Source organism: Capra hircus, chromosome 18, assembly GCF_001704415.2.
Source record: "Capra hircus breed San Clemente chromosome 18, ASM170441v1, whole genome shotgun sequence".
NCBI classification, from domain to species: Eukaryota; Metazoa; Chordata; class Mammalia; order Artiodactyla; family Bovidae; genus Capra; species Capra hircus.
In genome coordinates this window covers 8,666,493-8,680,124 of record NC_030825.1, presented here as the reverse complement: position 1 = coordinate 8,680,124, position 13,632 = coordinate 8,666,493, and the positions used below count along the sequence as shown (strand labels likewise).

Sequence of the window (13,632 nt, the reverse complement as noted above, 5' to 3'; positions counted from 1 at the left end):
TCAGCTCCATTCTTCTTTCTCAAGACTGCTTTTGCTATTCGGGGTCTTTTGCATTTCTATATGAATTGTGAATTTTTTTTGTTCTAGTTCTGTGAAAAATGTCATTGGTAATTTGATAGGGATCACACTGAATCTGTAGATTGCATTTGGTAGTATAGTCATTTCCACAGAATTGATTCTTCCTACCCAGGAACTTTTATTTCTTTTTCTTCTCTGATTGCCATAGCTGCTGCTGCTGCTGCTAAGTCACTTCAGTTGTGTCCGACTCTGTGTGACCCCATAGACAGCAGCCCACCAGGCTCCCCGTCCCTGGGATTCTCCAGGCAAGAACACTGGAGTGGGTCGCCATTTCCTTCTCCAATGCATGAAAGTGAAAAGTGAAAGTGAAGTTGCTCAGTCGTGTCCGACCCTTCCAGGCAAGAGTACTGGAGTGGGTGATTGCCATAGCTAGGACTTCCAAAACTATGTTGAATAACAGTGGTGAAAGTGGACAACCTTGTCTTGTTCCCAATCTTAGGAGGAATGCTTTCAGTTTCTCACCATTGAGAATAATGTTTGCTGTAGGTTTATCATATATGGCCTTTACTATGTTGAGGTAGATTCCTTCTATGCCTATTTTTAAAAGTTTTAATCATAAATGGGTGCTGAATTCTGTCAAAGTCTCTTTCTGCATCTGTTGAGATTACCATATGGTTTTTATCTTTCAATCTGTTAATATGGTATATCATATTGATTGATTTGCATATATTGAAGAATCCTTGCATCCCTGGAATAAACCCAATTAGATCATGGTGTATGAGCTTTCTGATGTGTTGCTGAATTCTGTTTGCTAAACTTTTGTTGTGGAGTTTTGCATCTATGCTCATCAGTGATACTTGCCTGTAGTTTTCCTTTCTGTGTATTGTCTTTGACTGGTTTTGGTATCAGGGTGATGGTGGCCTTGTAGAATGAGTTTGGAAGTGTTCCTTCCTCTGAAATTTTTTGAAAGAGTTTTAGAAGGATAGGCATTAGCTCTTCTCTAAACATTTGATAGAATTCTCCTATGAAGCCATCTGGTCCTGGGCCTTTGTCTTTTGGGAGATTTTTGATCACAGCTTCAATTTCAGTGCTTGTAACTGGATTCATAATTTCTATTTCTTCCGGGTTCAGTCTTGGAATATTGAACTGTCCATTTCTTCCATTTCTGTCCATTTCTTCCAGGTTACCATTTTATTGCCATATAGTTGTTCATAATAGTCTCTTATAATCCTTTGTATTTCTGCATTGTCTGTTGTAACCTCTCCTTTTTCATTTCTAATTTTATTTGATTCTTTCTCTTTTTTTGTTGATGAGTCTGGCTAAAGGTTTGTCTATTTTGTTTATCTTCTCAAAGAACCAGCTTTTAGTTTTATTAATCTTTACTACTGTTTCTTTAAGAAACTTATTTATTATATAGTTAAATCACAAATTTACAATACATTCAAAAGAGACTAAATGAGACATGTAAAGAGTTTAAATGTAAAAATAGAAAGGACTGTCCAAAAGATCACTTAGATTGGATTATAATCTCAGGAATCTTTAGAGAGTGAAGTGTTTTCAGCCCGGCATCATAGGACTTGGCTGTTGCAGGTCTATTCACATGGATTCTGAATGACAATCAGAAGATATTCCTTATCTGTGGAGAGAGATGGACAAAGTTAATCCACCCTTAAAATTTGTTGTTGTTTAGTCACTAAGTCATGTTTGACTCTCTGCGACCCCATGGGCTGTTCCCCACCAGGCTCCTCTGTCCATGGGTTTTCTCAGTAAGAATACTGGAGCGGGTTGCCGTTTCCTACTCCAAGGGATCTTCCTGGCCCGGGGATCAGACCTGCATCTCCTGCTTTGGCGGGCAGATTCTTTACCACTGAGCCACCAGGGGAGCCACTTTATGTGTTAGGCTACCCTAAAAATCAAATAAATGAATGCTTCAGCTCATCTGCTTGTCTCTTCAGCACATCGCCTTGGACCTTGTGTAGACCAGTGGTTTGCCAGCCTGGCTGCACATCAGAATCACCTGCTGAGCTTTCAAAAAAAAAAAAAAAATTACCTGGGCCCAGCCCCAGATTCTATTGGTCTGCGGTGGTGTTCCAGGTATCAGTAAAATTTTTTAAAAAGCTCTCCAAGCAATTCTAATGTGCACCTTGTGTGAGAACACAGGTGCAGGTAAAGCTTTATTTAGTTTGTGGGCGACTGATTTTATAGCTGCATTATAGAGAAGTTTGATCTCGACTAGATTTAGGAACATGAGTCCTGTTTTACACTGACATCCACTAACATAGTGAATGCACCTGCTTCGAGGAAAGAAGTATTTCTGTGGCGGCTGGCTTTTGGTGGCCCCAGTGAATGGGCTCCGCCCCAGGGAAGGTTTGAGACCCAACAGACCTTTGACCCACCCTCTGCTTTATCCCCTGGATAGCAGACATTTCTCCCACTCTTCAGGAGGTCTGTGTGCTAAGTTCACGTAACAGGAAACCTATTCCTCCTAAACGTTTTACTAACAACAGGTACAAACGGGCAAAATCCAACTTCTTGACTAATTTTAAGGAACTTTCAGATTCAAACTTCTTCATTTTATAACTGAGGAACGTGACGTGTCATAGTGCATGTTAAAACCCACAATCCCCATCCTTTGAGACACAAAGCCTTTATCCAGGAAAGTAGAAAGATGCCTGAAATGTGAAATTAAATGGGCCAGATTACCTGGGGCTACCATGATTTCATGTTTCTTGGATCTGATCCTAAGAAAAGTTAGGTCGTTCTGAGGGTCAATGTCACGGACGGTGCTCTTGGCTTTCATGGTCAGCTGATGCAGGAGACCGGCGTACTGAACTGTTGTTGAGTTGTCCAAGGTCGTTCGGATGGGAATGCCTAGTACAAGGTTTAATTATGGGTTAAACATTTTTCTTTTCTTTTTATAAAAGTAATAGGTGCATCATAGAAATACTGGAAAATACTGGTAATTTTAAAAAGGAAGAGAAAGTGATGACTCATATTACTCACTGGAACAATTTTACTTTATATCCTTCCAATCTTTCTGCCTCCACATGGATTTTAAAATTTAGTTGGATCAAATTATAAAAGTAGATTTGACTGTTGCTTTTTTCTTCATTCAAACGGCAGCATACAAGTTTCCCTTGTTGACAGTGCCATCGACATTATTTTTAATGGCTGTAGACTTTACTATTTTTTGGATACAGCATAATATAATCAACCCCCTACTATTGGATTGTTAGGTTGTGTGTTTTTGTTTTCATACCTAATGGTGATGACCACTTTTGTGCACAAATCTTTTGGAAGTTGTTAATTGATTATTTCAGTAGTAACTTAACACATTTCTATATGAAATGCATTCCCCTAAGCATCCTGTCTGGAGAAAGCAATGGCACCCCACTCCAGTACTCTTGCCTGGAAAATCCCATGGACGGAGGAACCTGGTGGGCTGCAGTCCATGGAGCTGCTAAGGGTCAGACACGGCTGAGCGACTTCCCTTTTACTTTTCACTTTCATGCATTGGAGAAGGAAATGGCAACCCACTCCAGTGTTCTTCCCTGGAGAATCCCAGGGACGGCGGAGCCTGGTGGGCTGCCGTCTATAGGGTTGCACAGAGTCGGACGCAACTGAAGCGACAGCAGCAGCAGCAAGCATCCTGTCTATAGTGAGTTCACCGAGAGAAGCTGTGAAAAGTCCACTTGTGACATGGTGCTAGTTTCCTGAGACCAGAGATAGAAGGGTGTATCTGCACATGCTAGAGAGTATACCAATAGGGGTTTTCAGAATTTCTTCGTAACTTCCTCATACAGTATTTTGCAAACCTTAACTTTTATGCTAGAAAACACAGCCACAAAGATGCTGTGGTTTGGCTGGGCATTCCCTGGTTTGCACTCATTCTTGGTTTAAGTGTGATTAAATTTGGCTACTTGTGTGCTCTATTGTTTCATTATGAGTGTAAAACAGAAGCTACTAATTTAGCTGAAAAAACCTAGCCAGACAGATATGCGAGTATAATTTCATTCGTTCAAATCCATCCAGCCTCTCTTCAGCTCACTCCGTGCTTATTGTGGAACAGGTGCTGTGCTAGGTATTAACAAATATTGTATCTAGTCAGAGCCGACCTTCATATTATTTTGAAAACTACCTAATAAGCCAGGGAGTTCCAAGGATTTGATTTGCAAATGTGCCTTGAGTTTTGGGGGACATATGAAGGTGAATCTGGGATCGCTGTCAAGTTCCTCAGGAACCCAAATGAAGGCCCATCATTAAAAAAGGCTAAGGTGGCTCTCTTGGTTTTTCCCCTCAGAGAATGTAGCTCCAGAAACTGGTATGAGTGCTTCTAACTTGGGACTTTGTTTTTCATGAAAATCTTTGAGAGCCTCGACTCTGACTTTGAAACACACTACTTTCCTTCCCCTTTAAGATATCCATTCTCTCCAGAGTAGGTCTTGCCAAACAAGATGAGGAGGACAATATTTATAAGGAAAACCTTTTCAGTAAATAAGGTTTCATAGAAAACTTGTTAATTTCTGTATTATTGTTTGCTGGCCACTTTCTCTCCAGAAGTCAGTTCTGTCTTTCACACCTCGCGAACCATCACAGCGTGTGTGTCTTTACCAAGCAGGAGACTGGAAGTGGAGCAAGCACTCCACCTTTTAAGAGTGCTTTTTGACCAAACAGTTTTATTTTGCATCACTAAGAGTGACTACCTACGAAGTCTGCATTGTTCAGTGTCAAAAAAGAAATACAAGCAGAATAAATTATTTAAAGTGCAGATGACAAGATTATGAATCAGATGCTCGGGCTTACTTAGTCAGTCTATTCATGATCCAAGTTAATAAATAATAGACCTAGCCTTCCTGAATAATAAGTGTGCACCGTGGAAACTCTTGGAGTTCTTCATATTGCTGTGGACCCTTGGGGAAAAAAATCAATCAACAAATATTTATTGAGTTCTTGCTTGGGACCATGTGAAGTAATTAAAAAATAATTTATTAGGAAGTAATTTTAGCACATGGTAGAAAATGCACCCACTTCTCCTTCTGAGAGGTAACCACTGCTCTCAGTTTCTTTGGTGTCCTTGCAGAGATATTCTAAGTCTGTTTAAATATGTTCATGTTTGTATTCTTTACCTGTATCATTCTCTATTCTGTACCTTAACTTCTTCCATTTGATACACTTGGGAAGTTGTTGCCTTCAGTCCACATAAGGCGAGGGCATTCCTCTTAATGGCTGTATAATGCGACTGTTGAATGGATGCTCTGTAATGCACGTAACTAATATATCTTCCCGACAAGCATCTGGGCTGTTCCCAGTCTTTGCCTTTTATAAACAAGGTGACAGAATATGTCTGTGTGGATGCCATTGCACATTTGTATACACATGTGTGTAGGGAATGTAGGGAATGTAGTTTCATTTCCTAAAATGAAACTTCTAGAACAAAGAGTATAAATTCAATATTCCTGAATTTATGACACTGCTTTAAAAATATGACTCTTTATGATCCCACTAAGGTGGTTACTCTTCAACTGTACACTTGTATTTTGGTTGCTAGATTATATTTCAAAAATAAAAGGAAATGGCTGGATGGTTGGATAAAATCTAATGAAATTCAAATGATGGATTGTTAGAAATGTCAAGAATATTTAAAATTAAGAGCCTGCAGAAATCAGGCTTATATACATAAGAATATACAACGGATATGACTGTCTGGGAAACGAATATGCATGTTCACAAGTATCTAGTTCAATGATCAGGACTGTAATATTGTAAACAATGAATTATTTTATAAATGGGAAACCAATGTTAACAAAGAATCTAACAAAAACCTACACCCCTCAGCACTGGGTTAAACTGATAAGCTCACTTTATTGTCATGGATAAGTCTATGTTTCAAATAGTGAAACCAAAGGACTCTGTTGAGCATGGCAGAGGATGAGATTTAATGTATAAACACGGTATAAGCCTTACCTCACCACAATTAGAAACCTAAAAAACTGTTAAAATGATTTGCCTGGAATTAATCAACTAAAACCATTGGAAGAAAACAAGAACACACAAACAACAGCTTAGTTAAATATTTACAGTGTTAAATTTCATGGGACTTCTGAATGCTGCAAAGCTACATTGTAATAAATGGCATGTTCAGTTAAACTTGAGTAGGCTGTTGAGATGGAGTATTTCATTTCATTCGAGTCACACAACTTATACCATATGCTATTAATAAACATCCTTGTCACACACTCTGGTTGTTAATAATCTGACCATAAAAATAAGCCCCTCATTTATATTTTTTGGGAAAAGGTTAATTTGGCTTTCAGAAAAGTGCCCCAAACCTTAACACAACCTTTTCCTAGTAGAGGTTAATTAGAAGTTAATGAGTATGAAAAATAATATTGTGTTACCCTTGGATGAGAAAAGTGTTAATTGAGAGACCTCAGGAAAATAAAAGTCATCTTTAATTCAACTGCTCAAGAGATAATCACTGTTAACACATCCCTGCCTTTTCTTCCAAATTTCAGTGTGTATGTGTGCCTGGCTGTATTTAGGATTTAAAAATACTGGTTACTGCTTTGTTTCCTGCTTTTTTTTTTTCATCTGATATTGTGAGTAGTTTTTCATGACTCTAAATATTCTTCAACATTTTAAATAGAGTAATGGTTCATTGAGTAAATATTACATAATTAATTCAAAAATTTCCCTACTGTTGGGAGAGATTTATTTACTTACTTGTCTGTGTATTTATTGCGAGAGAACTGGGTTCGGTTCCTGGGTTGGGAAGATCTGCTGGAGAAGGGAAAGGGAACCCACTCCAGTATCCTGGCCTGGAGAACTCCACGGAGTCCATGGGGTTGCAAGGAGTCGGACAAGACTGAGTGACTTTCACTTTATTGCTGTTATATGTGATGCCTCTGTGAGATCCTTTGCACCTAAATCTTTTCTTCATTACTCCTTAAATAAATTCCTAGGAGTGGAATTACAGATCAAAAGGTATGGATATTTTTCCAATATTTAAAGCATATTGCCAGGATTATGAACTTTAGATTAAGTCTGCCATTAGATACATTGTCCTCGGTGTCAGGATTGGTGAATGAATGTACCTGAGTTAGTCGCTAAGTTGTATCTGACTCTTTGTATCTGACCCCATAGACTGTAGCCCACTAGGCTCCTCTGTCAGTGGAATTCTCCAGGCAAGAATACTGGAGTAGGTGGCCATTCCCTTCTCCAGGGGATTTTCCTGAACCAGGGATCGAACCCAGGTCCTCTGCATCGCAGGCAGATTCTTTACTGTCTGAGCCACCAGATGGGTTGAATAGAGTACCCTCCAAAATTCAAGCCTCCCCTAAACCTCAGAATGTGATCTTATATGGAAACAGGGTCTTTGAAGATGTGAGGTCATACTAGATCAGTGTGGGACCTAACCCAATGACTGAGGTCCTTATAAGAAGAGGAGAGAGTACAAAGAGGAAAATGCACATGATGATGGAGGCAGAGGTGGGAGTGATGCGTTTACGAGCAAGCATACAGCAAGGACTGCTGGAACTCACCAGAAGCCGGGAGAGAGGCAAGGAAGGATGCTTCTTTGAAGAAAGCCTGGACCACTGACACCTGGATTTCAACTTCTAGCCTTCCAGAACTGAGAGAGAATAAACTCTAATCTTTTTAAGCCACCAAGTATGTAGTGCTTTGTTATGGCAGCCAAAGAAAACAAATACAGCCTCTCTGTGAAGCCCTTCAAATCTTAGTGGGTGTGATAGAGCTTATGCAAATCCTGGAACTAAAATCACTTCAACCAGAACAATGGACTCAGACTGGACTGCCTCCTGGAAATATTAGGCATAGCTCTTGATTTACCTGCAGGCTGACGTTAAAACCTCTCCCTCCTGATCACTCAAGCTGGGTGAATTTATTACTTGACATTGTCTTGACATTGAGCATTTTAAAATTTTATTATTTTGTAAAACACATCAGATATTTTATCTGTACAAATAAATTAAAAATTTCCACATTCACAGAACTACTTCATTACAATTCTGTTAAGTATTGGGTATTGTGCCAGGCCCTTGACAATTATTATTTCACTTACTTGTCACAATCATCAGTAAAGTAGGTTATTTTCCATTTTTAATAATAAGGGATTGAAGTTCAGAGCTTAAACAGACTTTCAGTGGGTAGTTGCTCAATAAATATTTATTGATGGATTTGCTCCATAATAATGATTAGCTGTGAGAGTCCGTTGCCAAGCACTGAGTTGGCAGTGTGCCAATTCCATGGTTATACCGTGAATTATGTGAAGTAGCTACTCTTGTTTCAACTAACATTCTGGGATCTGTGGCACCTCTCGCCCTTACAGATGCCTGAATTAGCAATGAAGCCAGCAGAAGCCTTGAAGAGGCTGCCACCATAGCTGAGCATGGAACAACGTGCCAGAGAGAAGGCTCTGTGGACTGTTAATAGGCAAGTTTCTGGTATAAGTCTACAGATTTCATAGGTGGAAATGTATTGGCCCTCCTTAAACTATAACCATGAAGACTATACTATAAATTACATTAAAATTAATTCTCAAAGATTTCATTAGCTATGGTGAAGGGACAATTTCTTTTCAAATGAAGATTGAAACACTGTACGCTTTACAATTTCAAAATGAAAGCAAACTGCCAACAATGGTATTCTTATCTTCATTGTAACAGTTTTATAGCTCCTCCTGAAATGTTAGAAGAGTGTTTACCAAAGCTTTAAAAATTAGACAATGTACAGCACTTCTTAGGAATATATATACATTAAAAATTTTATTCCCCTACCTCTTAGCAGAGTGCTTGGCATGTAATTAATAGACACTCAATAGATGTTTGATAAGTAAATGATACAGCTAAAATACGTAAAATATACTTTTGATTTAAAATTCCAAGATGTTTGCCTAAGACTTCAAAGAATAAAAAGGCTCTTGGTCTGCTTCTGCGTGTCAAGAAGGCAGCCTGTGATGTATTTACCTTCTGCATTTACAACCATCGTTCCTATAACCCCTTTATGGCTCTGGATCCTCTTTAGGGTTTCCTCCACCTCTGCCTGGAAGAGATCAGGAAAAAATTAACCAGAGTCTTCACGGTGGTCCCAGTCCTAAAGAGAATAATGTTTAGAAAGATCCCTACTCCTCTGTCTCCTTAAACTAAGGTATTGGATGCTAAATCTCAGCTTTTGGAAGAGAGCTTTCAAAGTGTCAACACCCATATGCAAACTTATATAAGATTCTCTACATATAACCCTGAAAAACATCTTGCCCCGAACTTTTGTTGAGACAGAAATCTTGCCTCACAAGAGCTCACTTCATTTTTATCTGTCTCTATTCACTGGAAAAGTATCCTTTATGTTGAACAGAAATCTGCTCCCGGTCATCTTTCATTCATTGATCTTTCTGTATTCATACAAAAAATCCCATTTCTACATTATAGATTAAAAAAATACTTATAGAGCTATATTACTACCTCCTTCCTTCTAAAAGCACCACTTAGTAAGAAATCATATTCTCAGTTGTAAATGTCATCTAGTTGGGAGTTCAGATGATTAAATTAAAAATAGTCTGTGAAAACAATGTATCCCAGGATTCTATTGGTAACTACAGCCTGGATCTCAGGACAAGCTGAATGTTCAACCATAAATGTTATAATCCCATTATTGGGTTTTAAATTTAGCTTTCTGAATCTTATGCATAAACTATATTGTACCAGTTTCTTTCCTTCTACAAATGCTAAAATCAAGAATAATTTTTCCAGCCTGCATATTTTTCATAACAGTAATCACTGGATATTCTGAATTCAAACAGTATTCTGCAGAGTCTTTTGATGAGAGTTTATAAACTAATTTTGTTTCCAACACTGTATGGGTGAACGTTGTTACTTTTGTCAAAAGACAGTTTTCTTTTGACCCTAATGTGGGTGGGAGCACTTATTTCCTCTTTCCACCACTATAGCAGGTGTTTTCTAAATTTCAGGCATTCGTGTAACAGGTTTTCAATTTCTGCCATTATAAATAACATCTATATTATTCACCCAGCACATTTTTAGAATTATCTCACTGCTAAAAGTTTAAATGAATGCATTTTAAAAGGAAACTATACATCACTACCACAAATGCAAACCCTGTATCATTTGTCACAGGCAGAAATAACCATAAAAAAAGACAACATATTAATAAATTCTACTCCAATGAAAATTATGAGCCTGAGGTTTGCACTTCAGGTGAAAAATAAAAACTACTTGATGATAGATGATAGTGGCATTCAGTTCAGTTCAGTCGCTCAGTCGTGTCCGACTCTTTGCGACCCCATGAATCCCAGCACGCCAGGCCTCCTTGTCCATCACCAACTCCCGGAGTTCACTCAGATTCCCGTCCACCGAGTCGGTGATGCCATCCAGCAATCTCATCCTCTGCCGTCCCCTTCTCCTCCTGCCCCCAATCCCTCCCAGCATCAGAGTCTTTTCCAATGAATCCACTCTTCACACGAGGTGGCCAAAGTATTAAAAGGACCTAAAAGTGCCAGAAAGTCTCTCCTGGATATAGTCTAGAGGCTGAAAAAAATGAAGGAGGAATAACTTTCTATGATGTGATACACTCTGGTTTTTGGTATTTCTGAGCCATCTTAAAGTAGCAACTCATGTTTGCATCTCACTTTGGGAAACACTGCGCTAAAGCATAATACCTGAACAGGGGATTAAATAACTACTTTTTTTGTGCCATCTATAGGACAATGTCCACAGCTCCTTACAAGATCCGCTGACCTCTTTATCTTTTTCTGTTTTACTTCTCTCTCCCTGCTCGACCCAGCCTGTCCCTCTATTTTCCCAGGTGTTTTTTCCTTTCGTGATTTCTGAGCCCTCCTGATATAGTCTCTTAATTCCCATTGTCAATACCTTTTCATTCCTTTAAAAACAAAAAACACCCAAAACACTTTCGGTTTGTTCTTTTTCGACCTCTCCTCTTTCTCCATTTTCCTTTTCTTCGCCTCCCTTCTCCCATCCCTACTTCCTCTTTTCTCTTTATTTTTCTTTCTTCTCTCTCAATAGCTCCTCCTTCTCGCCCCTCTCCTCTATTCCCTTGCGCTTCTGTCCCATGTCTTTCTTTCCTCTCAGGGTGATTTTTCTCTCCTCCACGGTGCCTCTTCCCCTTTCAAACTTCCCTCGCTGTCGAGGAGATTACTCAGTCCCCTCAGGATCTTTCATCCCTTCCGTATCTCTTTCTCGATATTCTTCCTCCTCAAGTATTACTCCCAGAAGACACCCCTAGATATCTATTCCCCAAGAAAGCTTCCCCCCATCTACACATCTTCCCTTCCTCCACGGTCGCCCCCTTTGGTCCCTCTAGCGTCTCCGTGTCGCCCCTCCAAGAAGCTTCTGGAGCTCCCAACCTTCCCTACGGCCCCGAGAACTGGGCAGCGAAGGGACCCTGCCTGTCGGCACCCTTGGCGGGCGGGTTGTTGACAGAGATCCCGGATTTACCATCTTATGGGCGGCGAGACTCTGGGCTCAGACCTGCGCCACTGCGGCCTCGGATGTCAACAACGCTTCCAGCCGTTGCTAGGAGACAGTGGAGGAAGTGATCTCCCGGAAGCGTGGGTACCCGGGCCTGCGTGCGCGCGGGGCGGGCCCTGCGGAGCTTGCACTTCCGCCCGGAACTGGCTTGACCTTCCCGGCCGCCGTAGCCCGGGACCGTTGCCCCGGGCACTCACCTGAGCTGAGGAGAACTGAGGTACTTAGGCGAACTGAGGTACTTAGGCGAGGCTTCGAGTCGTTCGTTCGAAGTTTCACTCAGTCATTCCTTGAGGTACGCGTTCGGTAACCGCCAATTCCCCGTTCAAGAACGATTTATTGACCACTTTCCGTGTCCCGTTCTCTGGGCCTGTGGTACATTCTAGAACGGGAGACAGAAAATGCGCGACAAACGAAGCAGTACTGTCCAAGTGTGATACGTGTTCTGGAGCAAATAAACCGGGGTGGTTCCGTCTGACCCCGGGGTGATATGAGGTATAGACTCAGCCGCCCTGTGACCCGCGGAGTTCCTGAGGCGCTGCCTCTTGTGCAGGGTTGCCACGTTTGTTCCCCCGCCCACCAAGCACATTTCTTTATAATTGAAGACATATATATGCACAGTAGGTATGTATATATCGCTGCTGCTGCTGCTGAGTCGCTTCAGTCGTGTCCGACTCTGTGCGACCCCATAGATGGCAGCACACCAGGCTCCGCCATCCCTGGGGTTCTCCAGGCAAGAACGCTGGAGTGGGTAGCCATTTCCTTCTCCAATGCAGGGAAGTGAAAAGTGAGAGTGAAGTCGCAGTACATAGTAAATATATATTTATTAAATTAATCTCCCCGCCCCCAACACCGTAGGTGAAGTGTCATCATGACGCCGTAGGTTCTCCTGTGGTTGTAACACCCCCAGGCTGCTCTTCCCTCAGTTGTAGAGCTGCTGCTTCCCAGTACTTCTATTTAACCCACTAGGACTTTATTTTTTTTTTTTTTACAAAGCCAGTTGCCCACATTTCTGAGTTGCTGAGAAGTGGCAGGTTAGTGCTGAGGTTCTGCAAATCTCCGTAGAAGAGCAGTCCACTGGGTATTTGAGGAACTGAGGGAGGAAACAAGTTAAAGGTCAACTAGGGATGGTTACAAGTCTCTTGGTCTTCCGAGGAGCATTGATATATCTTACTAGTCTGGGAGGAAGAGACAGAGTGTACATGAGGCACAGTGGGAAAATTTTGTGGTTGGGTTGGCATCCCCTCCTGGGGTTTGAAGAGAACCTGAATGACTGAACTCTAGACAGGTCTTCCCCGGTGGCTCAGTGGTAAAGAATCCGCCTGCCAAGCAGGAGACACAGGATCCATCCCTGGATGGGGAAGATGCCCTGGAGAAGGAATTGGCAACCCACTCCATTATTCTTGCCTAGAAAACCCCATGGGCAGAGGAGCCTAGTCCATGGGATCAAAAGAGAGTTGGATATGACTTAGCGACTGAGCATGCATGCACTAAATAAGTGGTCAAGTTGGGACTGCATCTCCATAGGGACCCCGCTATAGCGGCTCCCTGTAATATTGACTCAGTTTGTGCTTTTGTTTCCAATAAGTGCGTTACACCAAACAAGGCATGGATATTGCTAGGGAAGTCATCTAGAATCTGAATAGGTCCTTGTCTTCCTGGTCAGGGATGCCCTGGAAAAATTTTGAACTTGGCTTGGGACTAGAGGATCCATTTCAACTTGGAGTCTTACCCTTTTCTGATACTATGTTATGTACAGAAACACTTGCTGAAGCTCTAGTTCTGCTTCAGTTTTTTTTTTTTTCCTTTGAGAAACTTACTGCTTCTCAAAAAGGCAAGTCACAATGGCTAACTCATGCCCCCTTGTCACTCCACACTTGACACTCCAGCCAAGGTCATTTGGAATGGGCAACTGAGATTCTGGGGGAGGAGCTGGTGTGTGTGTTTGCAGATCTAGTTCTGCACTGATAACTTGTATGCTTTTCAGTGATAAAAGTGTAGGCATATACTGCAATACTGGATGAATTGTATAAACGCTGATTGTTGGGCTCTCTCGGTGTTTTAGATCTAGGAGATTCCTACTTGGTTGTGCAGCCAT

At 41.1% G+C, this 13,632-nt stretch overlaps 1 protein-coding gene across 1 annotated transcript; it reads right to left on the bottom strand.

Moving 5' to 3' along the window:
• Positions 1,397 to 11,610, bottom strand: DYNLRB2 (dynein light chain roadblock-type 2). Its single transcript, XM_005691820.3, has 4 exons — positions 11,505 to 11,610; positions 9,003 to 9,078; positions 2,722 to 2,889; positions 1,397 to 1,654 (listed from the first exon to the last, which is right to left on the bottom strand). Exons 1-4 carry the CDS (start codon positions 11,505 to 11,507, stop codon positions 1,611 to 1,613), a joined length of 291 nt encoding a protein of 96 aa, XP_005691877.1. The 5' UTR covers positions 11,508 to 11,610; the 3' UTR covers positions 1,397 to 1,610.